This window comes from Acipenser ruthenus, chromosome 24 (genome assembly GCF_902713425.1).
Source record: "Acipenser ruthenus chromosome 24, fAciRut3.2 maternal haplotype, whole genome shotgun sequence".
Classification (NCBI taxonomy): domain Eukaryota; kingdom Metazoa; phylum Chordata; class Actinopteri; order Acipenseriformes; family Acipenseridae; genus Acipenser; species Acipenser ruthenus.
In genome coordinates, this window is record NC_081212.1 from 24,412,569 (window position 1) to 24,440,105 (window position 27,537).

A 27,537-nucleotide genomic window follows, 5' to 3' on the forward strand; every position below is an offset into this window, starting at 1 on the left:
AACCTGTTTAGACAACCCAGCCTCTGGTGCATCCTGGGTAATAATAAATATGGTTCCTGGCGGTAGCGTGTGAGCCGCAAGAAGGTTTAAATTAAACTGAACTGGAAAAGTCATATTCTACCTTTTAGACTCTTTTTTTTTTATCACCATGGTGAAGTTATCAGCGGAGCTTATTGAGCAGGCGGCTCAGTATACAAACCCGGTGCGAGATCGAGAGCTGGATCTCAGAGGTGCGTAGTGAAATCAAATTGAATTAGGCCTGTGTTAGAGTTAGTATAAACCACAGTGTTAACGGGGGTGTTTCAGTCATGTATTTTAATAATATTAATGTTATTTATAGAATTAATGGCAAAAACAATCCTTTTCGTTTTAAAATCTCAATTGAATTGAGTAGCATTGTTATCAGAAGTAAACGGTTCTCGCACCCGCATTTAATTCAGTTTATGTAGTGATGTATTAAACAATATTAATGCAGCTGCATAGGGAAAGGTATTGAACAGTCTCTGCCAGATTTGAGAGAATTGGTTTTAAAAACAACAGCATTCAAGAACCGGTAAGCTATCACAGAACCATGTAGATGTGATTGTGGTAATATGTATTGCTAAATTAATGTGTGTGTCATTTTGCTTCGTGGGACTCTAAAATATGACCCATAACAAACCTTTGTCTGTTCTATTCCCTTCTGCAGGCTATAAGATTCCTGTTATTGAAAATCTGGGTGCCACTTTGGACCAGTTTGACACCATTGATTTTTCCGACAACGAAATCCGGAAACTCGATGGCTTTCCCTTGTTGAAACGACTGAAAACCTTGCTGGTGAGCAACAACCGAGTGTGGTGAGTATACACAGCACGAACCGCTACTTTTCACAGATTCTTTCTCCATTTGCTAATGCAGCTGGTTTTGATTTTTTTTTCTCTTTTTAGCCGCATAGGGGAAGGTATTGAACAGTCTCTGCCAGACTTGAGAGAATTGGTTTTAACAAACAACAGCATTCAAGAACTGGTAAGTTACTACAGAACCATGTGCTAAATTGTGTTATTCCTTATGGTAGTATACATTGCTTAATGCGTGTGTCATTGTTTTGTATTGCCCAACAGCTATTAAAAGTAGCGTGAAATATTATTTAACCGGTCAACAAAGAAACCAGGGTTGGGGTCAATTCCTGTTATATTCTATTTAAGTCAGTTCCCAATTCCCTTTGACTGAATTTGAATTTCTGTTTGAGTCATTTGTTGTTGTTAACTGCTTTCGTTGTGAAGCCAATTTAATTGACTAACAGTGACTTCAATTGAAGTAAAGTGTTGCCACTGTGAGAAGCTCATCTGAACAGAATACTACGAATTGTGATTTTGATCAATGATGTGTTGGAATTGATTACAAATGAATGTGAAATTAGAATTGTTTAAGGAACTGGAATACAGTAACAAACTAAACCTGTTTTTTTTTTTTTTTTTTTGTAATATCCAAGCATGTTTGGACTAATGTGTTTACATTTTACAGGGTGATTTGGATTCTCTTGCATCTATAAAGACCTTGACCTTGCTCAGGTATCATGTATCCTTGTTACGTCAATATTATATCGATTGTGCATTATATTTGTTGCATACTGGATATTACACATTTCTTAAGATAAATAGGGATTGTTAATCTTGTGCCATAACACTACCTAAATAAATTACTAGGTATTGCAGTATTTTCCATGCAATTAGCTGTTTGACAAATGTTAATTGTGTACAAAACCACTACTGTGTGCTGGTGCTTAAATAAAATGTATCTGCAGTCTCTTAAGGAACCCTGTGACAAACAAGAAGCATTACAGACTGTATGTGATCAACAAGGTCCCACAAATCAGAGTGCTTGACTTTCAGAAAGTGAAATTAAAGGTAAGTAATTGTTACGAGGTATTCTAGATTAGATGTTGCAGAATTTATGAAATATAGTAGTTAAATCATAAACTGCATTTGTGATAAGTATAGTACAATTAACGTGGATTACTGGTAGTTTTACTTCGGAGTTCCACAGTCATTCAAGGAGTTTTGCATGATTGAGCTGCAATCTTTGGATAGCATTTCTTGTGAAATAAAGGCCTCTACACACCGGATGTGATGCGAATGTGTTGTAGGACACACAGCACCACGACAAAAAAATAAATAAAACATGTATGTGATGCGAGCCGTTCACACTGCCTGCGACGGGCAACACTGAAGCAATGTGAAAAAAATAGGATTGGTGTCTATTTTTGCGATTTGTCAAGTAGCAGCTAGGGAACTGACCAATGAGGAACAGATTCCCTTTCTCGTCTTCAGTAAACAATGGCAGAAGAAAAGATCATTCTTGCAGTATCAAAATACCCAGAGCTGTACAATAAAGGACACAAAATTATAGACAAAGCAATGAGGGAGAACATCTGGCAGTCCATTTCTAGGGAACTGGATATAGTTGGTGTGTGTGATTCTTTTACTGAAATAAGTATTCTGGCTATTTTATAATCTACATTTTGATTAGCTGTATAACAGGACTATCATACGTGTGTTTTTTTTTTTTTCCAGGTGATAATCAGAGGAGAGTTGTTTATAACGTTGCGAGTGCCTGTCACCACTGGTGTGAAAGGTAGTGTCGCAGTGAAAGTACCATTATATCGCAGGACAAATCGCATCGCGTCCAGTGTGTGGAGATCTTAAAGAACCACAATTCTTACTTGATCTCCTCAGACATAGTGAAATTGCGCGTCTTCATTTTATTCAGATGAGTTTGCCTAGCAGCAGTAGTAGGGATCTGCCTTGAATGGTCAGTGTTGTAACTGTTTGCATTAACAATGTGATGTATCGCCATAGGAGCGTCAGGAGGCGGAGAAAATGTTCAAAGGCAAACGGGGTGCACAGCTTGCTAAGGATATTGCCAAGAGAACAAAAACGTAAGATGAAAGTACTTGAACTAGCACTGACCTTCAGAAACACTGGGCTCTGGTGATGGGTATAGAGCCATTCGGGAACACGCTCCTAAATCTGATGGGTTTATAGGATCACTGTTTGTTTTAGAATCTGTACCCTCTTTGGGGGAATCCTTCCACCCCCTGGACGTGTGCAGTGGAGGCATTAGCCTAAATCTGTTCTAAAACTACTCCAGTGTTTCTGAGGGAAGCTGATTTCAAGGAATTCCCTACTGTATCAGTTTATTGACAAAGATGAGATACTACACTGATGTCATTAAAGCTTGGTGCTCAAGGCTTTGAGAAGCTTTGCGTTATGGAACAGTGTGTGACTCTTCAGCCTCTGCTGTGTGTTAGGTTCACCCCAGGAGCCGGTCTACAAGCTGAAAAGAAGAAAACCGGGCCTTCTCCTGCAGATGTTGAAGCAATTAAGGTAATGTTTTTAACTGGGTCTTTTGTATACATACGTAGTCAGGGTATGAATTATGGCATGGCTGCATACACACTGCAAATCTTACAAATAAAATTGAGGTTGAGAATAGGGATTGAAATAGCCTCCGCTTAAGTGCTTTGTCGTTGCCACTTCATTCTGCCATTTGCTTTACAAATTGTTGTGTAGTAATGTGTTAAGTGATGTCTTAATTGCTTGCAATCAAATGTAACAATTGTTTCCTTCTGAATTGTGCCTCTACAGAATGCCATCGCCAATGCCACTTCTCTAGATGAAGTGGAGAGGTTAAAGGGCATGTTGCAGTCCGGTCAGATTCCTGGCAGAGAGCGGAAAACAGGTAAGTTCTTCAGGTGTTGTGATTTGGGTTTGTACATCCAAGCTGTACAATGAAAGGTTAAACCTACCTCTGGTTAAAATACTATATTGGTTAATGATTGTATTTTTAAACAAAGCCAGTCGGCATTAAATTGCCCTCATTTATAGTTCAGTAGATAAATGCTCCATCTAATTTGACAACAGTAGGGGGGGAGGAGTAGACATTAACTACTTTAACCCTTTGCGGTCCATTTATTAATCGCGCGTCAGGCACGTCAGGTCCAATTAATTTTCACACGCGCAGTTAATTTTAGACGCGCTCTTTAAAAGTATTTTTTTCCACAGTCAAACGGGTTTAAATGGCCCTGCATATCAAAAAAGCACTCACTAGGCATCTCCAGCCCCGCCCCACCCTTTTGTTCGCTATAGCTTTCACCTATGTAAGAAATAAATAATAATAAAAATAATAGTAGTACATACCGATCAATCATCTCCTGATCACTCGTTTTATCACAACTCCTCAATAATGCGATCCAAGTCATTATTTTATTACTATAACATCTGAAAAAAGCTCTGCAAATGTCCATGATAGTCTCTGTGCGCTGACGCACTCAGCCAGCTTGTTTACTATGAGACCGCCCCGTTATCTGATACCAGGGCCATGTATGACTATTCATGAGATACGCCTTTTTTTTTTTTTCGACTTGTCTCGGCTCCTGTCGCTCCCACTCGGCAATTGAATGGTTTTCTCGGCTTTTTCCGGAGAAAAAACGACTAGAAACCCGTTTTTTGCGTTGCTATAATGATGTCGGACCCAGTCCGACAATGGACCGCAAAGGGTTAATTGTCATGTTCTTGCTTGTCAGTGAAAGGTACATCTTAAGACCGTCTTTGAGAGTGAAGGCTTTACAATGCTGTGTGTTAAGTCTTTTGTTTTGTTTTAGGACCAGAGGATGGACCTGAAGAGGAGGAAATGGAGGAAGACACACCGATGAATGGATTATAATTTTTATTTTTTTTATTAAATGATTATTGTGTTTTGTTGATGGAGAAGGCAGAAGTAGCCAACTGTAGATAATGCTGTGCTATCCTGGTAATGTGGGTAGATATTTTCTGTTTTAAGGCAGTCGGGTGAATCTGTTTCAAGTGATTGAACACTTAAGTACATTAAACTTTTTTTTCTAAACTTTTGTGCTTTGAATTTACCTTTTAGAAATCTAAATTACCAAGCATTTATCCTGTTTTTGGACTGCATTGCTATATAATATGACGATTATAACCATACCACTATTAGAAGTGAAAGCAAACTTGTCAACACCTGGAAGCATATAGACACCCACAAAACCACTGTCACCAGAATCCTGGTGTATAACATTCTATTTCAAATTAAATGTTTAAGTGTTGGCCATTCAAAAATTAAAAAGGATAAATGGTCTGTTCAAAAGGGTGTTCTCAAAACACATGTTTTTGATACTAGACCCTACTCATGCATTCTTCATAATTACAAAAAACCTCTTCAAAACCTCTGGGATCTATAATGAAGTTGTGCTTGTTGTACAAGGTGGCAATTTAACTTTTTATTATTTTCGGAGTGGGTGGGAATGACAATCCCATTAAACTGGGGCCTAAGCTATAGCTATAGTTTTGCCTGGGAAATGTTACACAGTTAGTGTACGGTGTTTTTAATTTACATTATTTGATTAGTACAACAGGCTGCAGATGTACTCCACTGTTCCCATTAACCTGCTAAACCAGACCTGCCTGAAATACTGCTTTGAGATCCATAATTGTGTACTGTATCAGGTGATCAATGACTATTCTCTCTTTCAAACATGAATGTAATATAAAACCATATAAATGGCCCATAGTGTTTTATAAATTGGTGTGTGTATGTGTATATAGAGAGAGAGAGAGAGAGAGTTTATTGAAATGGCAGAACAAAGCTGTAACACAGATGGGCGGTGCCTGGCTGTGTCAAGTCTCTCGCTCAAGCGCTTCTACGTCAGCGCTTGCTGTGATTGGCCCAGCGGCTGGGTAATCTGACACAAACAGGAACTAGACACGGTGTGGCGGAACTAGTGGGGAGCAGTAATGCAGTTGTATTGTTTGTCGTTTTTTTAATACTTTACAATCTGAAAATGGAAACAGAAGAGGATACGACAGAAATAAAAACTAAACCCACTCTTGAACACCAGGGTGTTGATTTCCTGCAACAGACAGGTGAGTTTAAAATAACCTGTCAAAATGGGTTTACCTACCACCAGTATCGAAAGTACAAAGACGTAAACATAGAGGCTGTTTTTCTGTATTTACATCAGGATCTTTTACAGAATACAAGCCTGTGACCGTCGACAGCAATGGTGAAACTCAGTTGGTGATCATGTTAAGTCATTTGGTTTTATCTGGGAAGGACTGATACGTAGGAATACAAAATATAAATTATAAGAGTGATGTGGTAGTTTGTGATTAAACCTTAAGTGCGCAACAGATTCTAGAATCTCACGCAGTTCAAAGTTTCAATTAAGGAGTGTCGCTGTTGAAATTCTAATAAAACCGAAAAATAAACAATTAACAAAAAAAGTATAAGTTAAACAGTCAACAGCCGAGCCTCAATATCTGTGGCGACCCAGGTGGTATTCCTGCGCCTCACATTCAGAATACACTTCGTTCATGATTGAAACTAACAGGTGTCTAAAACAATTCTAAAATGAAATGGCGTCGAAACCGTGGCTTTGCATATCGACTGCTTTTGTTTCTTTTTAGTGGGAGCCCTGGTTTCGGACTACGGCTGGTACATCCTGTTCGGCGGTGTTGCCGTTTACTTGGTTATCCAGCACCTGAGCAAACGAAGAGGAAGTCAGGAGAGCAGTGACCCTAGGGACGTTCCAGGTACTGATGCTGATGAAATAATAATGTATAAAGGATCCGAAGCCATTTTAATAATCAAATAAGCAAACAGAGCAGTTTTGATCCAATATTTTTCAGTTAGATGTAGAATTTCTGAGCTGTACGCCCAGGCCTTTGTGTAATTGGTTTGGTCTATTATATACTGAGCATCAAAATGAAACTTATCACTTATATTTGGATAAAATTCACTAGATGTGATTGAAAAATGACAAACTCTGTTTAGAGCAGGTGCAGTGACTTTTTATTGTGCTGATTAAAAATTGACATCACGAAGATGCTGCAAAATGATCTGTCGATCTTGGGCAGGTGTTAATATAATATAAAGAAATGATATTTTCTAGATCCATCTACAGTTGTGAGGCGTCAAGAAGCATTAGACGCGTCTCGCCGGCGAATGCAGGAGGAATTAGATGCTAAAGCTGAGCAATACAAAGAAAAACAAAAGCAAGTAAGTGCACAGCGTTGCGTCTGTCCCCTAAATGAGAAGGCTGCAAACTCCAGCATTTTATACAGATGGTATGAAACGTTTGGATAAAGGGTTTATCTCTGGTGTGTTGTTGTTCATCCTCAGCTTGAAGAGGAAAAGAGAAGGCAGAAGATAGAGATGTGGGAAAGCATGCAGGAGGGAAAGAGTTACAAAGGGAATACAAAACTAAGTCAGGTGAGGAATATTCTAGCACGCTTTCTTATGGTTTGATTTGTCGAACGCCACACCTGTTCTGTGGGCCTATCGTCTTTTCTTTTTAATTTAGCAGCAAAGCACAGAGGAGTCCAGCTCAACGTCCGTCTTAAAACCCAAGTCTGGAAAGAAACCACTGCGCAGTGGTATGTATAAAATAATTGCTGTAGTTGTCTGTATAAATATGCTTGTGAAAATATAAAAAGCAAATTAACACTGTGACAGAAATTAACTGAAGCCTGTTTAATGAAGCCCTAGTTTTTGACTGGATACAGCTACTAAGGAGGGCTGGAAGAACTGAGTACCCTGTGGAAGCCATATACCAAAAGTGCCTACTTTGTTAGCAACATTTAAAATTAAAATGTTCTTATGTTCTTTATTTTCAGGGTAATGCAGATTTAATAACAGCCTGTCATTCTAGTTCTTTATTAGAATGCTTACTGTTTGTGTGTTACTCATTTTCACAGGGTTTAATCCCCTGTCTGGAGAGGGTGGAGGAGCTTGTTCATATAGACCTGGTCGTAGAGGTCCCTCTAGTGGCGGATGAGGGTAAATCACGTCAGTGTTGCACTGCTGCAGTGAACCCTGACGTACTGCTTCAAGAACACACACAGACACACTGTGACTAATGCTGGCTAATCTCAGAAGATCCAAGACTAATTTAAGGGTGTTAGATTGTTAAACAGTTAAACTTTGGAAGATTTTTTTTTTTATTTAATGTTTAAAATATTTGGGATGTTTGTAACCAAACAGAAAACCCATCTTCAGAAGCCTCCCAATACATGTTATACTTCTGCTCTACACAAACAGGCTGACATCTGTATTTGACAGGCTTGTTGATAATACCTAAATGGTTTCAAAGGTTTATTATTAACACCCCTAGTCAAAAATCACAATTGCTCAGAAATCAGATGATGCTGTAGACCGTGGAAGCTCATAGGTGCACAAAGCTTCCGCTGTTACAAAGTGTTTTGAGGCTTGTGACCTGCCAGCTGCACTGAATTAAGTTCATGGGAGGTCTCTGCAAAAACAGATGAGAGATTCAGAAATTAATTCCCAAACATGCAGCAAGACACTTAGATTGTTTTGTTTTCTTACCATTTTGAGAACAGTTCCTCTTCATATAGATTCTTTCCAATTAATGCAAAATACTTTTGGAAAGGGGAGACTAACCTTATCCAAAGAGAAGTAATGTATTTACACTTGACTTAAGACTACTGCTTTTTAAACACATGGTTGTTTAAAAAGTAAGTTTCCCACATCAATGGTATGGCGTGTTGGTGTGGTAAACTTACTTTCTAATCGCCCTGAATGTTTCTAAATGTGTTGCCGCTGTTGAGACACAGGTTCTGATCTCTCCGATGTTTATTTGATCAATTCCTTCGATGAGTAGGACTGCTGATTTCCTGAGATTGCCCGCTTCCAATGATGTCTTCCTTGTAAATGACAAACCAGTCAGCGGGGAGGACTGATATAGTTCACAAGGTCATGTGTGTTTCTTGTTTTTTTCCATAGTGATGCACCCTGTAATATCTAATGGGTGGTCATTTTGCCTTGTGTGGATCCATGCTTTCCACATCTTCTAATCTATGTAGTGTGAGGTCTTGGTCTAGGTTGCCATAATGTTATCCAAATACAGTCAAACGCAATATGATCAACACATTTACAGAAATGCTTCTGATTTCAACTGGCATATATATATCCAATTTGAAAGCGTGCACATGTATTTGTCCAATACTGTATTTAATGTTAGTAGTGCTGGCCTATACGCCATGCTTCCATTGTAGATTTACCAGTCAACAAGGCTGATCTGCTGTTCGATAAGAAGTCCACTCGTCTCTATTAGAACGTCTCCGGGATTAAGAGACTTTATCATATCGGAATTTCAAAGAATGTCTTTGGTATGGAATGCCAATCACATATGAATTTAATGATCCTGTTTATACCAACGTAATTCATGTCGAGTTAGAAAGTATGGTTCATTTTTATTATAGAAAACCTTTACCATTTTCAATCAGAATCCATTTTTTCATTAAACGAAGCTTTAGAACACTGTAAATATACAATTCTAGTGCCATTTTAGTGCTGACTGTGTTGCATTATGTAAAAAAATGCCATTTGTACTAGCTCTTTATTAATAAAAAGTGCAGTAGTTGTATTTGAGTGTACTGTGTTTAATATAGTTTGAAGCATATCTGCCCGAAGCATCGGTAAAGCAAGCCCATATGTTTTAATGACATGAAGCACTTATTGTTATGCATGCAGGGGAGCTTGTATGAATTTGCATATATGTTGCCGACCCGACTGTTAATATCTCATAACCCATTCCAGTTAGCGTTTGTGTTTTGTTTCTAGTTTGGATAAAGGTGGTAAATAGCAAAGAGGCAAAGCAAAAGCTACAAGTATAGCAACTGAACAGATGCTTATTGTAATATTATTATTATTATTTATTTCTTAGCAGACGCCCTTATCCAGGGCGACTTACAATTGTTACAAGATATCACATTATTTTTACATACAATTACCCATTTATACAGTTGGGTTTTTACTGGAGCAATCTAGGTAAAGTACCTTGCTCAAGGGTACAGCAGCAGTGTCCCCCACAAGGGATTGAACCCACGACCCTCCGGTCAGAAGTCCAGAGCCCTAACCACTACTCCACACTGCTGCCTTAAAGGTACAACCTGGTCCAAGGTGTATAATGCAGACAAACTGACAGCTAACGAGATACAGTAGCAAAATCAGCATCTATGCTAGAACCAATAGCATAAAGATAACAGCCCAAGGAAAGAACAAATAATGACAACCTCCTTCCTGTCTCTGCTGCAGCCTCCCAAAAGACCACTAGAGGGAGCCCACACGCTTGTCCACAGAACCTACTGTTCAGTTGCACATTACATATCTAATCTACAATATTTGCCTATCACAAATGAAGTTCACTGCATAGTTTGCAAATAAACTTACAACATTGGTAATTGCATGTATATTTTAAATACCATGTTGGTGTTACCGTATCCTTAAAACAGGTGTCTCTAACCCTGGTCCTGGAAGGTCGGTGTCCCTCCCGATTTTTGTTCTAACTGTACACTAAATTAATTAATTGTCATTGAGCTTCTAATAATCACTTAATTGGTCCAACTAAGTAATTTATAGAGTACAGTTGGAACAAAAAGCAGGAGGGACACCGGCCGTCCAGGACCAGGTTTGGAGACCCCTGCTTAAAACACTGTCCCATAGCTCCCTGTAAATTGTATTTTATTTAGAATTTGCTTTTTTTATTCTATTCATATTAATCCACTGACAAATTATATAGGTTGTTGGTGGTTCACACAAAACACTTGAGTGATACTGAATGAGAGTAATTCTTGCAGTGGACAATGGACCTTCTTAGCTCATGGAACTGCTCCCTCCCTAAGCCTCTGCATGTACTGTGAGGTTTCAGGGTGCTGGGCTCAGTCTGAAGTCAGCTGGAGCCAGGTCTTTTGGTTATAATGCCCTTTTTCTTTGAAATTCTGTTCCTTAGAGTAACAGAGATGCTGACTCAGTAAATATTTTTAAATCTAGGCTTTTGGTCATTAGTTAGCATTATACTTAAGTGGTTTTCACAATATACACATTTTGTTCTTCTCAAGCCACAGGGTTATTGTACAGGTGGAGTGTAGAAATGGGGTGGAGACGAGATTGCAACATTTGCAATTTTACCTATTAGTATCTCTGAATAAATTATTATCTCAAATTCAGATTCCCATCCCATGAGTGCATTGGTACCCCCAAAATGTTTCAAGAATGACTTAGGTTGGGGCTATTATTGGCCATTTGACCTCACTCGGGACAACCTTGGTCTTCTCTTAAATACTTGCCAAAGATTTGAATTAGCAATCCGTCTCACAGGTGCAGTGGTGCCCCATACACTGCTGACATCTTGACAGTTTGTATGGCTAGTTTCCCAGCGTTCATTTGAAAATTTCTGAGCACACAGTACCTATCCCAGTGATGTTGCACCAGCTAAGTGATACATGGAGGGGATAACGGATACCTGCTGGAGCACACTTTAAAACCCCTTTTAAAAGAAAAGAATACGTTCATTTGAGTAGCAATGTAGTGTAATACACTTCCCAGTTCTAAAACATTCTCATATTATTAAAAAATAATACCACTGCTAAAGGTGGTAGAGTCCTTCACACCCTCTCTGCCTGTTTTGACAGCCTGATATTACTAGAACAGGATGTATAGTACCAGTTTCACCAGTTTACAGAGATCCCATCCAACCAGACAGCATTTTTGAAAAGTCATACATCCATTATGCTCTAATTATGTTTTTTTTTTTTTTTTTAAATATCTGGCCACATAGTACATAATCTGATCATACAGTACTGAAGGGGTAATCGATAAATAAAAAAAAAATAAAATAAATACAAAAATAAAAATACAGCACTAAGGACCCACATTAGTTTCTCTGTTTTATGTCCCTAATTTAAAAGAAATATGCCCGTTTAGACAGTTTGATTTAATGATGCCCTAGACAGAATAAGGAAATAACCCTGAGGCAAAGGGGAACAAAATCTCATTAATCATTTATACTGATTAATTAATTTTGCATAGCAATTTATTTCCTGTAGGATTGGTAAGTGTATGAAACGGCAGAGATGCTGTCGACAGCGACTCTTTCAAACCACTTTGAAAGGGAAACAATACTTGTTAATATGAAGTTTGTTTTAACATCAGATACAATCATGATACAGGACACTTAGAGGTCCCAATTTAAAACCATATGCGCCAAAAATGTAAAAGATTCTGTCGTTGCGTAAATGCGGTGTAGTTCTAACCAGACTTTGGCTCTGATCCTGTGTTTATAGTTCCTGCATATTTAATTACAAAATCGAATTTGTTTGAGCTGCTGAACCACAAAAAATCCCCTCTAAAGTGTAACCGTTTTACCAAGAAATACTGTTTTAATACACACAGTAAAAACATAAGACGCCAACATTATTTACTTTAAGCATTTTTGCTCATAAGTACAAAAGTGAATAAGTAAAATCACATGGATTAACTAACGTCCTACTAACTCCATGCACCCAGGGGAAAGACGCATTTACAGAACAAAAATTCTTCCAACACCCTACAGTACGAGCAATCTTCACTTTGCACCAATCAGATTGGCGCTATGGAAGCCGAGCTAGGTCAAGCGTTGCTTTAAGCCGCGTAGCAGCATGACGTTTTGGGCATTCTTTCAATGGCGAGATAGGGGATAGGATGGAGGAGATTCCTCAGCTAAGAAGGATGAACAGAGAAAGGAGATAATGATCCGCTGAAAGGGAACAATACCGGTTTTAATGGTTAGAGGGGTAACACGAAGAGGGCGGTTTAAAAGGAAGGTACAAGAAAACTGCTGTGTTACTACGTATGCAGCCAGTCACACAGCAGGGAGGAAGGGGGTCTTGTCTATAATGACAGAGAAATCCGAGCATTTTGGAGGTGCCAGGATTCGAGAAATAAGATTGCCTTAGAGAGACCCTTTAAGAAGTTGGCTTTATTGTTGAGAATGGCTGGACGAAGCTGCAGGGCATGGTTCAGTGTGCTTTTGGGACTGGTGGTCGGGTTTACCCTGGCTTCCTTTGTAATCTTACCAAGGGCCACGGAGCTGAAGAACGCCGGACAGAAGCGAGCGAGCACGGGCGGCTGCGGGCTGCAACGGGGTCTGCGCAGAGACTACAGCGGCGCACAAGTTTGGCAACCGCAACAAGATAACAGCGTGTTGTCAACAGACAAACCGGTGCCCAGGTCTAAGAATTTCCTCTTTGTCGGCGTAATGACAGCACAGAAGTATCTGGATAACCGGGTTGTGGCTGCTCACAGGTACGTGACGGTGCTGGGTGAGGGTGATATACCTTTACCGTTATGTACTGCAGTTCACTGCATGGATTCTGTGCCGTATTTTTGTTGTCTAAACGTGTTTAATAATGTGGTTATAATTTGGCGAGTTTTGTAACGTGCTATTTGTAACCCCAAAGCAGTTTGGTTTGAAGCGTAAAATAATTGCTGTACTTTTTGGTATTCAGGTAGCTTACAACAGTGTCCCGGACGAAGACAGTTGACAGTGGGACAGTTTAGGACAAAATATGCCTAATTAGTAGTTCTTGACGTTTTAACAGAGATATTGTTCCCAAAAAAGGGTCGAACTTATTGTACAGACCTTGATAATGCCCTCCAAATTTGTCTTTTTCAAGAACACATGACTTAAAATGCGGAATGGCTAAAGAAAAGGAAGGCTTCCTGAGCTAAGCTGACGGGGTATTGCTTAAACTTTCTGATACATGTTGCTGGAGCAACACAGTTAGGTTAAATTTAGTGAACTTATCTTTCAAGAATTGGGGGTGCAGTGATCTTTTGCAGAACTTTTTCTTGTGCAAGATTTGAAAATAAGGAACACAATCTTTTTGATGAGGAAGAAGATGATTAAAAAGTGAACACTGAGAATATAACCATACATCATAGCTGAAAATGTATTATGCATTTGCAGTCATGCTTCTGAAAGAGTAAATGTGGAAGGCATTTGTAGGAACAAGTAGATTTTTTTTTTTAAATTATTAAATAAAGAAAATGCTCCTCATGTATTTTTGTGAAAGTTCCTCAGTCTGGTGTGGAGGATTTTAGGGGCTTGCCAGTTTTAGTTCAAGCAAACACTGCAAGCTCACTTGTTGGCAGAATCAGAAAATGTGCAGCTCTTTGCTGGTGTCTCTCCTGACTTTTGGTTTAACAGTGTGTCTTTTCCTAACCTATCTGTGAAGTCTTTGACACTTCAACCACCAATTTAGGTTTCCAGTCTTAAAGTTTAATCAAGCTTTTTAAAGTGTGTGGACATTTTTTATTTCATTTTACACCTAGGTGTACCTATGCAATACAAAAAAAAAACATTCTTTACTTATATATGTATGTATGTATTAATTATACTGAACCTGATGCTAAACAATAACAAGGCTTTGCAGATTGATTACTGTACCTTTTATTTCTGCTTTGCTCAAAATGGTTGGATAGTCAAATAATTACCTGATATTTTCACTCCAGAGGACTTTACCAGAATATCACTACAGGTGTCAGTAAATACAGTTAATAGAATTACTCAACAGTTCAATTAATGTTACTTCCAAGAGTATAGACAATCATTTGCTGTGCAAAGATGTATTTGGTATTGATAAATCCTGATTGCTTGCTTAACATGATATTCTATTGCTTCTTTCACACTACATAGCTTTTTTTTTACTTCACTGAAATTTTGCTTTTTACTAAACCAGTCTATTATTGATACACATCACACAAGTCGCTCATCATGTTTTGTGAAATATATCATAGTGACATCAAAGACCATAATAAAGAATGTGCATGCTTTGATTTTCAGGACTTGGGCTCAGACAATCCCTGGCAAGGTGGCGTTTTTCTCCAGCGAAGGCTCAGACTTGTCCTTGCCCATCCCTGTTGTAGCGCTGGACCATGTGGATGACTCGTACCCGCCCCAGAAGAAGTCCTTCATGATGATCAAGTACATGCATGACCACTTCCTGAACCAGTACGAGTGGTTCATGCGGGCAGATGATGACGTCTACATCAAGAGCGACCGGCTGGAGAGCTTCCTGCGCAGCCTCAACAGCAGCGAGGCTCTCTTCCTGGGGCAGACGGGCATGGGCGCCAGGGACGAGCTGGGGAAGCTGGCGCTGGAGCCGGGAGAGAACTTCTGCATGGGCGGCCCAGGCGTGATCATGAGCCGGGAGGTGCTGCGGAGGATGGTGCCCCACATCAAGACCTGCCTGCAGGAGATGTACACCACGCACGAGGACGTGGAGGTGGGCCGCTGTGTCAGGAGGTTCGCGGGCGTGCAGTGCGCCTGGTCTTACGAGGTGAGGATGCTTTATTAATGCCTTTTTGTTCCTTCCCACCAGGTGAGTGGCTTGGATGGACTGACTGTCAACGATTCACTGATTTAAAGTGATTAAAATATATATATATTATAATAATTATAATCTTCTCTTCAGTAGGTTGATCACTGTGGATCCAAGCAAAAGATACAAATCTTAATATCGGATCACGTTCTCCGAAGTTGTATTCCATAATACACACATACTTATTACAATGCCAGTATACTTTAATTATGTAGCAATACTGCACATGCACATGTTACAGGACCAATACAGTGATTAAATTAGTTGGCCAGTAAAGTTTTGGAAGGTACGGACTGATTTTGACAGTAGGTTAAGCAGAGTGAAGCTACATCACCTGTATTGGTGGCGAAGACTGATCATTTTAAATATCCTAACATTTCTGTGAATTGATTATTAAATTGTGGAGTGAGTGATCATTTTCACAGGAGCTTAACAAGAACAGGTAATACATCTTGTTTTGTGACAGAAAAGATATTAACACACTTCTCTCTGAGATGCAGAAACAACTTGGAATGTCCTGCTGGTAGGAATTGTAAATATGTGTTAAACTATTCCATCTGTGTCAAAACGTGATAGGAATTTCAGTTTAAAGGTATGGGAGCACAATGGAGGAGGAGCTGGTTAATGTGGTAATAGTACAATTATTGATTTACTGATTTAACAATCTTTATTTTACATTCTGTTAACGTAAACACCCAAAGCACAGCCTTCACTTTCGGTATTGATATTTATTTTTCGTTGCACATCATTCTTATTGTTATAGAAGTTGCATTCCATTGAAATGTAAAGTGAGCATGACTGCCAAGGATGACATCATCAAGTCTTAAAATCTCAGTGTTTTGAATCCCTTTTTTGACTGTTTTGATTGTAATTTGGATACTGAAAAGGGCCGTGTCATGTTTTTTAGCCTAGAGAATGGAACTTTTTGTTGCTTGTGCTATGGTATGGCCATTTGTTTTAGATTCGTTTTTCTAGTCCCTGTCTTTCGGAGAGAATATTCATTTTAGGTAGTTGCAGATTACTGGAGAGTTGTGATTACAAAGGTCAGTAAGACAAGCATGTTATTCAGGGATCTAATCCAGTGGTTTGTAGGGGCGAAGGTCATTTATAACAAATGTGTGAACTAGTACTAAATGGTTAATGGACCATTATAAATCAAAGTGGATTTTAGGATTCTTAGTATCTTTACAGTATATCCAAACTCCTTTATGCAAGTCAGAATTGCATTTGAAGTTTTAAATCTTGGTTTAGGAAAAAAAAAGTTTGTATAAAGTGGTCTTTTGAAATAAACACAAAGAACAGTTTAAAAGAAAAAAAAAACCAAAAACGCATGCTATGTGTTATTGGAGGAATAAAGGCACTGCAATAAAGTACTGCACAGTGAGTTCAAACCTACTACACATTAGGCTGGTATTTGACTACAGTAGGATGGAAGACTAAAAGGGTTAACCTAGAAATCCACGATAATGAAATGCTTCCTTACGGCTCCTTGGCTTGTAAATTTCTGTGATGAAACTGAGAGGGGTAGAAGTGCATGGGTGCTGTTAAGGCTGCAAATCAGGACACTTGTGGCAGCAACTGCTGATGTAAATGATGTTGGAAAGAAATCCTGCCTGGAGAACGTGGTGTTTTTTTTTCTTTGAGGTTGTTGACTCTGAACCTCCCCATGATAGCCTGGCTCCACTGTGGGCAGAGGCTTATCTGATGCAGTGGAAACAATTGTGCAATTGCAGCATCATTTCATGTGTTTGTGGTACGGTAGGACTGATGTTTTGAACACACTAATGTTAGTTACAGTGTCTAATTTACAAAAGATGACCAGCCTTCAGGGAGTTGGCCTCAAACCGATGACACGTGTTCAATATTTATATATTTTCATACGGCAAGCGTAATTCTACATTTTATTTTTATTCTAATATGATGATCTAATTAGTTTTATGTGAACCATACACTACTGCTTTTCAACGCTGTTTAAGCACTGAACTAATACACAGTTTGCCCCCCCCCCCCCTCCCCGCGAGATGAATAAATCATTTGTAACGTAATAAACTCTAAACCATAACTGCTGTATTTTCTTACTAGTTTTGGTATGTATGGATATTATTTCCTTTTCAGAAATAAACACAGAGACAGCTTGTCACTTGCTTCAGTAGGACCCATTTTCATCTCCTGCAAAACAATTTGCACTAACACTCCAGCACCACTGTGCTGATTGGTTCTCTGATGGACAGATTATAGAACCATTTCTAAAGATGATTTTAATCTCCTCCAGTATATCAGACCTACCCCTGTCCTTAACCTGCCTGCATCTGTTGTACATATTTTGAATATATATAACATCTTTATCTCCTTCCGCTGCTGCACTGAGTCAGTATGAAAGCTTGCAGATTGGAGACTGATTCAGTTCAGAAACACTTTCTAGCAGTCTGGGGTATTGCTGAAAGGGTTCATGCATTCCAAGGCAGGTGCCTCTTTTTTTATTTCTCCGAGTTTAACCCTTTTCCACTTTTAAAATTGGTAAGTTGCTGTACAGCAGCCCTGTCATACTTTACCTCTGCATAATTATATAAAATGCTACTGTATATTGGTCATGTTTTTTTTCGGTGTGCATACGATGGAGACTCATTAAGGACATGGGGATGGGGGGTGGGAATAACAACAGAAAAGTCAGAAGATAATTAGCTCAGGATCTGGACATTTAGAACCACTGTCGAGATCACGTTTTAGCATTATGAATCTTTACATTTTGAAAGCGTTCTGTCGAGATCACAAGGTCATTTTTATTATTATTTTTTGTTCATGTCCTCAATGGGCCACCATCACATTCAGTAGATATGAATTTATGATACAAATGAAAAAGCAGTCTTTTGAGGCAGTGCGCCCAGCGTGAGGAAGACCTCAGCTTATTTTCAGATATCCTGTGGCTTCTCTTAAAATTACTACATGCCCTGCTGTCTTTCTTCTATAAGTAGCTGTTACTAAAATCTAAAATTAGACCTTTAAACAGACAGCTGTTTACCCTATAGAGTAGTGTTGGTTACAGACCAGTGACCCTACTGTAGTTGTGAGCTTTGAGTGTAACTTTGAAAATCAGCCATGGACTCTGCTCCCAGCAAATATGTACATACTTGAATACTATTATAATATATTCCATTACTGTAGAACAGCAGTAGTTGTGTCTCCAGTGCTGGTATCTAATGATCAGTGTTTTATGCAGGTAAACCTTATTACTTTGGTGGTAAAGTCACTGCATTGCCAGTAACCCCCTGTCTGTCATGCCCCCTAGTGAAATGAACATTGCTGTATAATTTTGCTTTGCAGTTTTTGTCCTTGCTGAAAGAGAGAAACTGGAAGAAAAACTCCTGTTGTGTTGTGATGGCAGAAGGGTTCAATCCATCCCGGGATTGCAGCTCAAATGTCTCTCAAATCCTTAAGGACAGGGAAAATGAACCTGTTCAATCAATTGGATGTTGTTATTGTCTTTAGCGAACATCAGCAAGAATGATATCCCAATATGGTTTCCTGTCAACAAGGCTGGGATGTTTCACATTTAAGTGATTCTTATTGAATTTAAATGAAGTGCATAAGCCTGACTGTACTTTCAAACCAAGCTTTATGTGTGTGTGTGTGTGTGTATGTGGCTTAAGATCATGTTGATCTTAATTAAACAAGCACACACCAATTAATCAAAAGCAGTTGCATTCTTTTCATGAACCCAGACTTTAGGCCTGCATGTCTTTTTGAGCTGTCAAACTTGTATTTTGGGGTAGATCTGCCACGTAAGACGATGTCTGCTTTAAAGTGATAGAATGCCGGTTGCACTGCTTGCTGCGCGTTCTCCTCCCCTGTCTTTTCTTTTAAGGTTTACTGTCTCAAAGCTTCCTGTGTTAGTGCTATTGTATTGTTAATTGTCACAATTGGTCATAAAGTTGCTTTACAGGTCTCCTCTAATGAGACACCTGTGCTTCGAAGTGTTTAGCTCCGTTAATTTACTCCCCCCCCCCCCCCCCCCCATCAATCTGACACGCACACTATTTATAGTACAGCTACATGACCGAGTACTGCAGTCTTCTTCATGGGACAGATGTCAAGTTAATTCGTACAACACTGTACTGTTTCAAAAGACTTTATTCATGGCTATCAAAAGTTACATGAAACCTTCGATTGTATAATGAAAGCACATTCTATGTAAAGAGTTATCTTTTATCTGGAAGTGAATATGGTTTTCTTTTTTTAATTGAACTGGCTTTGATGTCTGTTGTCTACCCACTGGATATCACCAAATGTCTGAACACATCATTAGTGCATTAGTGCCAGAATGTCTGTTTTATCTGTGCACTGCAGTTAACTGGCTACCTGATGATGTTTGGCAGCTAAGCTACTTGTTTTGTTGGAAACCAGCAGCGTTTCTGTTCTAGTTATAAAGATGATTTGACTCAACCAGACAGCACAGAGTACAGTACAGTACATTTTTGGTTTGGTTGCCACTTGAGCTGATCAAGCCATGACATCATTTTCACAAAAAGGAAAATACATTTTTAAAACTGAATGATGTGTGTCTGCCTGACCTTTTTTTTTTAATTTTTAATTGAGTTTTTAATTTATATGCAGAGTAATTCTCCAAGAGGAAATCCGGTTTGATTTGGTTAACACATGATGAAACAATAGTTATGAATTTTTAGATTACTGTAAATGTTTGCTAATTTTTTTTTTGTTCCTGTCCTTATCCGGTCTCTAAAGCTGCATTTCCGTAGACCCGTGTTCCACCTGCAGTAAGACGCTGACCTGTGTTTAATCACTGACACTAATGGGCCAGTTTAAGATCCTTAAGCCCCCTCCAGCATGATAAAGGACAGCCTTTATCATGCTTATCAAGAAACATTACCAGAATATGCTTCAGGAAGCCTATGGGCTGGCCATTGTGTTAATCCTCTTCACCACCTCCATACTATAATGTAAAACTGATAAAAAGCCAGTGTTTTATTTATTTATTTATTTATTTATCCCCGACCAGATTCAAGTGGTTTAAATTGAACCCTTCATATGATCTTCACTTTTGTGAGCGTAGGGAGGGGAAGGGGGGGTCATATCATGAGAAGCAGCTTTTGTAGGCCAATACAAAGTGGCCATTCGAGAAACCGAAACCGATGGCCGTAGAGGTTATGATGACGAGGAAAAAAAAATGTAATACTGCATTTCAAAACAGGAGAAAAGAGTGGTCTGCTGCTTGTGGATGTGTCATTTCCTGCATACACATATTCTCTCGATCAGACTTTCTGCCACTTCCTGTCACCCTCCCTCTTCAACCCCACTGAGGTCTTCCTTTTAAGTATGCATTTACAGATTTAACTGAATGAGCTACTAATTCACTTCCGAAAGTGTTTCCAAACACTTTCCCTCATGGGAACAAGAAAAGGATATCTGTTTGAGCTCTAATGATAAATTAGTTATGTTTTTAACCCCTTTCCCTCTTAAAATGCTGTGCAACAAGGCTTCACATGTAATCATCTGTGGAGGAGGAGGTTAGCATGCTTTCAAAATGAATCATTTCAACCTCCATGTTAATCTGAGCCTCAAAGGCATGTCTTGATTAATTCAGTGGAGGAACGTGTTTTTCCAGTTACAGCTTTACAGATTGTCTCCTGATTCACAAATCCTATATACAAGATACAGCTGTTTTGATATTTGAGTCACAAATTCATTTTTTTTCTTAATACAGTTTTTAGTGCTCTGTAGGGTTTCTTGTTACAGTATTAAACATATCACTATAATAAGTCTCAATATTTTTTTAGTATTTTAGGGAAAGGTTTAAACAAAAGTGATGGTGTTTGAGAGTCCTATGACTGCTTTTGGGAGTTTGAGGACAGTTTCGGATTATAATCTTACACTTGATAGGGGGTCCTCCTCTTAGCTGGTAGCCCCAGGGAAGCTGAAACATGAGATCTCAGTAATGCATTTAAAATCAGCAGTCACTGTGATGGGGGAATTGGTGGCTGTTCTGCTTCCCCCAGCTGAGATAATATAAGCTGATGCTGTTTGAAAAGTCCTGCAAATGGGGAGGGAGATATACAGTAGTCTCAGAGGTAAAGAGAACACCCCTCGGGGAGCAAGCGAAGTGCTCTCTTAGCCAAAGTGTTTTCTAAGACAGAGCTGACCGTCAGACACAATATGCCAAGGCCAATCACAATATGAATCAATAAATACAAATGTATTTATTACTAGTGTCATGATGTACGTGCATCAACAGATGAAATGAACTGAATAAGTAAGAGAAAAGCAACAGGCAAGCATATGATAATAAACTAATGTTAGTAAGCTAAGTGACAAACTAAATTAATAAGTCACATACGATGAAAATGCAGCAGTGGCTCTAACAGTCATTATGAATACGAGAGCTTTATTCAAGACGAGCATGAATTTGAACACAATGGTTATTAACACAGCACCCCTGCACACCTTAAAAAAAGGAGCAATAGTCAAGACCTGCACAAAATTAGTGAACACAGTAGTGTAGCAACTCACCAGAACATTGGGGAACTCCTGGCTTTGTCATAAATGATAAGGTAGATGCCAGTCTTTGGTTCTTTGAAATAAAACATGCCACTTATGCCTGAACCGTAGTGAAAGAAAATTGTGTGAAAGTCCCTGACTTTGAATGGTGCCACAAATGATGTTCAAAGCCTTTAAAGTTTAATTTGATGATGATTAGTTATGTTGCAGAACAGTACTGTACAGTTTGAATTGGGTAGCAATGAATCACTATGGATGCCAAAAAGGTGTTCCTTTTAGAAGCTCCTGTGCCTTTAGGTGGCGCATTTACCATGGGGAAATTACATTTCATCACAAGGTTGTTCCCTAAGCCAAGGTGTTATTGGGAGGTGTTCCTATATGCGGGGGACTACTGTATTCCCAAAATACAAAAAGCTTGGGAGAATCCAAATAAATTGATGACCTAAATTGTTCTAAAATGGTACACTGGTATCTGTGTCATAAAATGATTTATTTTAGTTTCACTAAGTTGTTCAATATATGCCATGTACAGTGTTATTACCAAGGTATAACCAGTACAATATCATTTTTTTTTGCGTGGTTTATTAATGCATGTGTGTGTTTGAATGTGAAAGTAGGGAGCTGTTGCAAAGTTCATCTCTTCATCGCTAAGAAATGGATGTTTACCGTGCATCGCAAGAAACAAGCCACCACCAAGGATTCCATAGTCTTGTAGTAAATGCACGTGCATCTGCATACTGACAGTGATATAAAATGACCCTAATGATCTCTCTCACTCCTAGAAATCCTGTTTCCAGGCTAGTGGGATGTGTTGGGCTTGTGTACAAGAGACATCTATGTAAGGGATTTAATGTAAAGTTAATGATGTGCATTAAACAGAGAGCTGATCAAAATCGATTATTTACTTTTAAATTTATTTATTGTTCTGATTGTGGGATAATGTTTTGTCCAAAAAAAAGTGCTTTTCTTATACCTATGACCTGTCTGAGCCGTAGAAACATGCACTTCAGATACACGCTGGTGAACGTCTTCCTCCCAAACTGGAACGCCTCTGTGCTGTAGACCAAAAGGTGTAGCTCATCGTCTGAACCGTTCTTTGCCCTTTTTAAAAGCTTTTCCAACGAGGTCTGCATTGCAGCCCAAGGTATCTTAACAGATGGCCTAATAGAAATTGTAAAGGGAACATTTATGAAAGGAATCTAATCATTTAGAAAGAAATAAAACTAGCAGGAAAATACTACTTGCAACCTTAATTTTGTTTGTTGCACAATTATTTTATTCCTTTTAGAAACATTTTCTTTGCCTTTGCATTTGTGCTTTTTAGGTGCTCTCCATTCTGTGAGAAATGTATTGTTTGTCCAGCCTGAACCGTCTGTTATGCAGCAATGCATGCTAAGCCACACCAAACCCTAGCTTTAGCAGCCTCAGTACGGTTGCCAAGCCCTTAACTCCTCTGAGTTGTTTTCTTTTTAAAATTGTCTGCTGAGTTGTGCCTTGGCCAATCTTACCAGTCATAATTTACTCTATTTACAAAAAGCATTTCAGCTGTGCTCATGCCAGTGCTTGTCAGAATCTCGGCAGTCTCATGGGGCGCGGGCATGGGCCCGGGTCCCAGTAAGCCATGGTAACTACCTTCCTGTAGGCTTGCTGGTTCAGGCAGACACTCTTAATCTTGTGCCTTTTATCCTGTTAAGGCAGTAGATCTCTCCTTGTACCCAGGAGTCTCTCATTTCTCTCTTTGCCTTTCCTTAAGCCATTGGCCCCTGTTACAGATTTATTTAATTTTTTTTATAAAGGCTATGGCCCCCTGCAAGTAACTTATAAAACGTACACAGACTCATTAGGTACTTTGGGAAGAACATTTTAATACCTCCAAAGGGAGTTTCTATCAATAAATCAATCAATCTATCTTTATTTTATATAGTGCCTTTCATAGTGGACCACCATCACAAAGCGCTTTGCTTTGAAAGCCACTTGACAAAAAAAAAAACTGTTCCTTGTGTCTTCTTTATCTAATAATACTAAAGACTGAGTTTGTAGCTCTGGAGGCAGCACGGTTATATGTCATGCTAACATGGCTATATTTCAACCCCCAGCTTAGTGTTGGGAGCCACTGTGGTGTTAGACTTACTTGAAATGAGAACTTCTCTGTAGACATTTTAAGAACTGTATTTATATGTGTGTGTGGATTTATGATGGACTCCTAAGGCATCAGTAACACATTTTAAATTATGTCCTCTGGCTAATGTTACATAAGAGTGAAGAATATTAATGATGCACATTAACTCAAATCTTTACGCTAATGATCGTAAACCATTCGATATGTGTCTGCAGATTCGTGAAGATCAGAGTGAGAGAGGTAGGAAGGCATACAATGCTAAGGGTCTTTTTTTCAAAGCATTTACTCTTGTCTTTGCGTAGCCCAAACAAGTGAACAAAAAAAAACTGGAACCAAACAACTAAGTAATATATTTAAGCACTCTCAATGTGTTTTTGTTTTTCATTTTGTAACGTTAACATCGTTTTGTTCTTTCAAAAAATAGCAGTTCATGATTAAAGAATGGAGGAAACGTTCTGAAAATGTGGTCCATGTTGTCTGCGTCTCATATTCAAGTAAACGCTGTGAAAATATGGCCTTTGTTCATTGTGCCACCTGAACATGAAGGCTTGTCTGATGGGCACTTCACAGAAATACAATCCTGAACATCCCTGTGGGGTGCTTGTATGAACTCTGTGCAGAGAGAGCTCCACAGCGTTGCTCCACGGCAAAGTCATTGTATTGCTGTGTCGCAGTTCTGAAGAATAATGTTGGAGGCATTGACAAATGAGTTTACAATGTAGGAACGATATACTGGTGCTGCATTTAATCTAAGCATCAATGTTAATAGGTTGACTGCTGTATTCCTCAGTGACCCAGCTAAGGTGATTGAACATCATTTAATAGTGATAATGAGGCAACGACTGCTCTGAGGAAGTTAAAGGTCTCTTGGCGCTTGCTCACTGTACCCAGGAGAGCATGATTGTTGACCCCAGACACCTGACTGAATTCCACAGCATACCTTCATGCATCAGTAGAGATGTGTTGGCTTGTACAGTAAGTTTTGAAATGGCTTTTGTTTTGTGTTCAGGACCAAAGATTCATTTCCTTTTTTATAAGGGTTTTTAAGATTTTAGCTGCGTTCTACAACATAATACTGTAAATGTAATTATTTGGGAGCAAATAAAAAGGCATGTCAAGAAACTGTATTTACAGATATTTAAAATAATCCCTTGCAAATTTGCTTCGCATTTAAGGAAATCTGATACTCAGAGTTCACTGAATTGCCATCTGCTGTGCAGGAGTTTGAAATGAAATACTAAATTACTTGAGATTCTACAGGGTTCTCTTGTGAAAGGGAATGCATTCAACATTGGTTATCCTCTGGTTTAATAATAATAATCATTTAAAGACATTTCACATTATCCCAGCTTTTAAGCTGCTTTTTATCCTCCTTGTTTGTTTCCCAGCTGTAAATCCGTTGCTTTGTTAATTTTAATTTTTTATTTATGTGCTGTAGTTTTTAGGAGGGATGCATAATGTAGATACATATATATAAAAAAAAATAAAAGGGAGAACAGTCTTGCTTATTTATTTGTTTGCATTAATAAACAAAAATGACTTGATCCCTAAGAAGAGACTGTGGTAAAGCAATAATAACATATTTTAGATATGAAAGATAATCAAGTCTTTTGAATTAAGTCTTGTATAAAAAACAATGTTGCCTTTCCAGTTTGGGTACATTTCCAATAAATTTAAGATGCAGGTGTTCTAGAATGTCATCTGCAAACGTTGTTGTAGGTTGAAGTTGGGGTGTAGTCCAAACAAAACTGTGTCGCCCAAACAAGTGTAAGAGATATAGAAAAACAGGAGCACTTGAAGTGGGTCAGCGTTCACAGTACCCCTGGTTACAGGAGATGGTTGAAGCTGGGGTGTAGTCGTGATCACGACTCGTCTGGAATTGTGCCTAAAGATAAACAGTTAAGGAGACCTGAAAGCAGCAAAACGCTCAATTATATAGAAAACAATGTTGCCAATCCAGTTTGGGTACATTTCCAAGTAATGAAGCTGCAGATTTAAAAAAAAAACAATTCATTTTTTTTTTTTTTTTTAACGCTGACATTCAAACTAAACTGGTAAAACAGGTGCTTTTGAATGTCATCAGCAAATTTTCTTGTGACGTTCATTGTGAAGTAAACTTTTTTTTTTCCCCACACGTAAGTGTTCACAGTACCCCTGGTTACAGGTTGAATTTGGGGTGTAGTCGTGATCACGCCTCATCAGGAATTACGCCTCAAGAAAAATAGTTAGATACATTTTTAGAACACAGGTTAACTTTGTATTGGGCAAAGGTCGAGTAGCTTCACAGCACAACCATTTAGAATGAAGCAAGGAGTTAAAAGTTTAATCGCAAAACAAATTAAAAACAAATATCAAATGATGTCCCCCAAAAAGAAGCAATACATTCTTCAATAACTGTTTTGTATCAACCACAAATAAATGCAAACAATTGGCGCCAGGTACAATTATTTTAAGTGGCTTTTCAAAGAAATGGCACAAAGGATTATTAGTAGGCTTTGTAGATGGCAAATAGGCAATAACACTTTTAGTGATTGGAAAACGTTTTTACAGGGGAGCTCTGTGAATTTGTTTTGCCCCCACACATTTTGGACCCAAATCTCACTGATGGTACTGCTGCTACTGTTATTGTGATCGATGCCAGCAGCTGTGATTTCAATAACAAGGGACGATATACAAATTATAATGAATCACTAACATGATAAGGTATTACAATTTTTTTTTAAAGGTTCATATTTCACATAATGAATGATAGCCTACCTTCTTTAACGTGTCGATCTAGGCTTGCACATACTGTATCCATTTTTAGAAGCAATATCAATTTTCAATACTGTGAATATATGGGAGGAAATCCAAGTAAGAAAGGTCTTGCTTATTTATTTGCATTTAACAAAAAGGACTGGATCCATAAGAAGAGGTTGTGGTAAAGCAATTCAAATGTTAGCTATGCATGGCAAGCCAAATTATCATTTGATGCCGCTTATTAAAAACCTCTCTGTTCCCCAAAAAGTTGTCATTAACCGAAAGTTGCCAATAAGCAAAAAGCCCCCGTTTTCAAGTGTGTTTATATGGAACAACAATATGTACTGTAGTTGTACAAATATGACACTGAAATACATGTGTTTTAAATGTTACAGTGTTAAAGAATTAACATGAGAAACACGAAATACCCAAACATAGAACTGTTTACTTCACACGTGTGTAAAACAAAAAAAGGAAGTAGGCTTAAATAGTACTACCCAACGATGTACTACAATTGTCCTTGCAATGAGTAAAGCAAACATAAAAAATGTGTTGTACTTCCAATCGGTTCTAAAGAACACAATTTTAAAATCAGGAATTGTCCAACGTTGTCTGCTTTTTAAGATGTACCACCTCCTGCTGTAAATCCATCTCAATTTTGCGTGCAGCTTCGTAGCCAGTTTCAAAGCCACGATTCTGGCATATCGTGTGGAAAAAGTCCACAGCACGTAACTGTTCTTGGAGTGAAGGCTCTTCAGGTTCCTCGTCTGATGCAGTATCCTGTGGCTCTTCAACCTGTGGGTGCTTAGCAGCTCCGACCTGCCTCAAGAAGTTGTGCATCAGTGAGCTTGCCTGCCATAACTCAGTCCGCCAGAAATCTGCAGTTGCGAAGTCAGTGTGTTATAAAAGCTGCACGAAGCATGCCCATAAACAGTTGCTAATATCAGAATT

General features: G+C 38.7%; 3 protein-coding genes across 4 annotated transcripts in view; all 3 read left to right on the plus strand.

Annotated features, from left to right (window-relative positions):
- The first annotated feature begins 20 nt into the window (after positions 1 to 20).
- LOC117429759 (U2 small nuclear ribonucleoprotein A'-like) lies at positions 21 to 4,884 on the plus strand. Its single transcript, XM_034049593.3, has 9 exons — positions 21 to 230; positions 689 to 836; positions 927 to 1,005; positions 1,504 to 1,550; positions 1,784 to 1,886; positions 2,838 to 2,917; positions 3,290 to 3,365; positions 3,627 to 3,720; positions 4,643 to 4,884. Exons 1-9 carry the CDS (start codon positions 149 to 151, stop codon positions 4,702 to 4,704), a joined length of 771 nt encoding a protein of 256 aa, XP_033905484.1. The 5' UTR covers positions 21 to 148; the 3' UTR covers positions 4,705 to 4,884.
- An 854-nt stretch (positions 4,885 to 5,738) lies between these two features.
- Positions 5,739 to 9,442, plus strand: LOC117429667 (selenoprotein S-like). 2 transcript variants are annotated; one of them, XM_034049445.3, is made up of 6 exons: positions 5,739 to 5,918; positions 6,462 to 6,587; positions 6,947 to 7,053; positions 7,177 to 7,266; positions 7,358 to 7,430; positions 7,752 to 9,442. In XM_034049445.3, the coding sequence occupies exons 1-6, from the start codon at positions 5,837 to 5,839 to the stop codon at positions 7,829 to 7,831; spliced, it is 558 nt and encodes a 185-aa protein (XP_033905336.1). In that variant the 5' UTR covers positions 5,739 to 5,836; the 3' UTR covers positions 7,832 to 9,442. The 2 variants fall into 2 exon arrangements, with proteins under 2 accessions (XP_033905336.1, XP_033905337.1); XM_034049446.3 differs by having other exon boundaries at positions 5,740 to 5,918; positions 7,361 to 7,430.
- A 2,971-nt stretch (positions 9,443 to 12,413) lies between these two features.
- LOC117429666 (chondroitin sulfate synthase 1-like) overlaps positions 12,414 to 27,537 on the plus strand; it is a 42,818-nt gene continuing 27,694 nt past the window's right edge. Inside the window, exons 1-2 of the mRNA XM_034049444.3 lie at positions 12,414 to 13,140; positions 14,681 to 15,176. Coding sequence (XP_033905335.1) covers positions 12,827 to 13,140; positions 14,681 to 15,176 — 810 coding nt within the window. The 5' untranslated portion in view covers positions 12,414 to 12,826. The remainder of the gene's footprint in view (positions 13,141 to 14,680; positions 15,177 to 27,537) is intronic.

Bases quoted from the DNA above. Each gene is read 5' to 3' on its own strand.
- LOC117429667 (XM_034049445.3), top strand. From the start codon at position 5,837: ATGGAAACAGAAGAGGATACGACAGAAATAAAAACTAAACCCACTCTT. The intron at 6,588-6,946 runs GTACTGATGCTG...GATATTTTCTAG, and splicing joins TGACCCTAGGGACGTTCCAG to ATCCATCTACAGTTGTGAGG. The intron at 7,431-7,751 runs GTATGTATAAAA...TCATTTTCACAG, and splicing joins AAAGAAACCACTGCGCAGTG to GGTTTAATCCCCTGTCTGGA.
- LOC117429759 (XM_034049593.3), top strand. From the start codon at position 149: ATGGTGAAGTTATCAGCGGAGCTTATTGAGCAGGCGGCTCAGTATACA. The intron at 1,551-1,783 runs GTATCATGTATC...ATGTATCTGCAG, and splicing joins AAGACCTTGACCTTGCTCAG to TCTCTTAAGGAACCCTGTGA. The intron at 3,366-3,626 runs GTAATGTTTTTA...GTGCCTCTACAG, and splicing joins CAGATGTTGAAGCAATTAAG to AATGCCATCGCCAATGCCAC.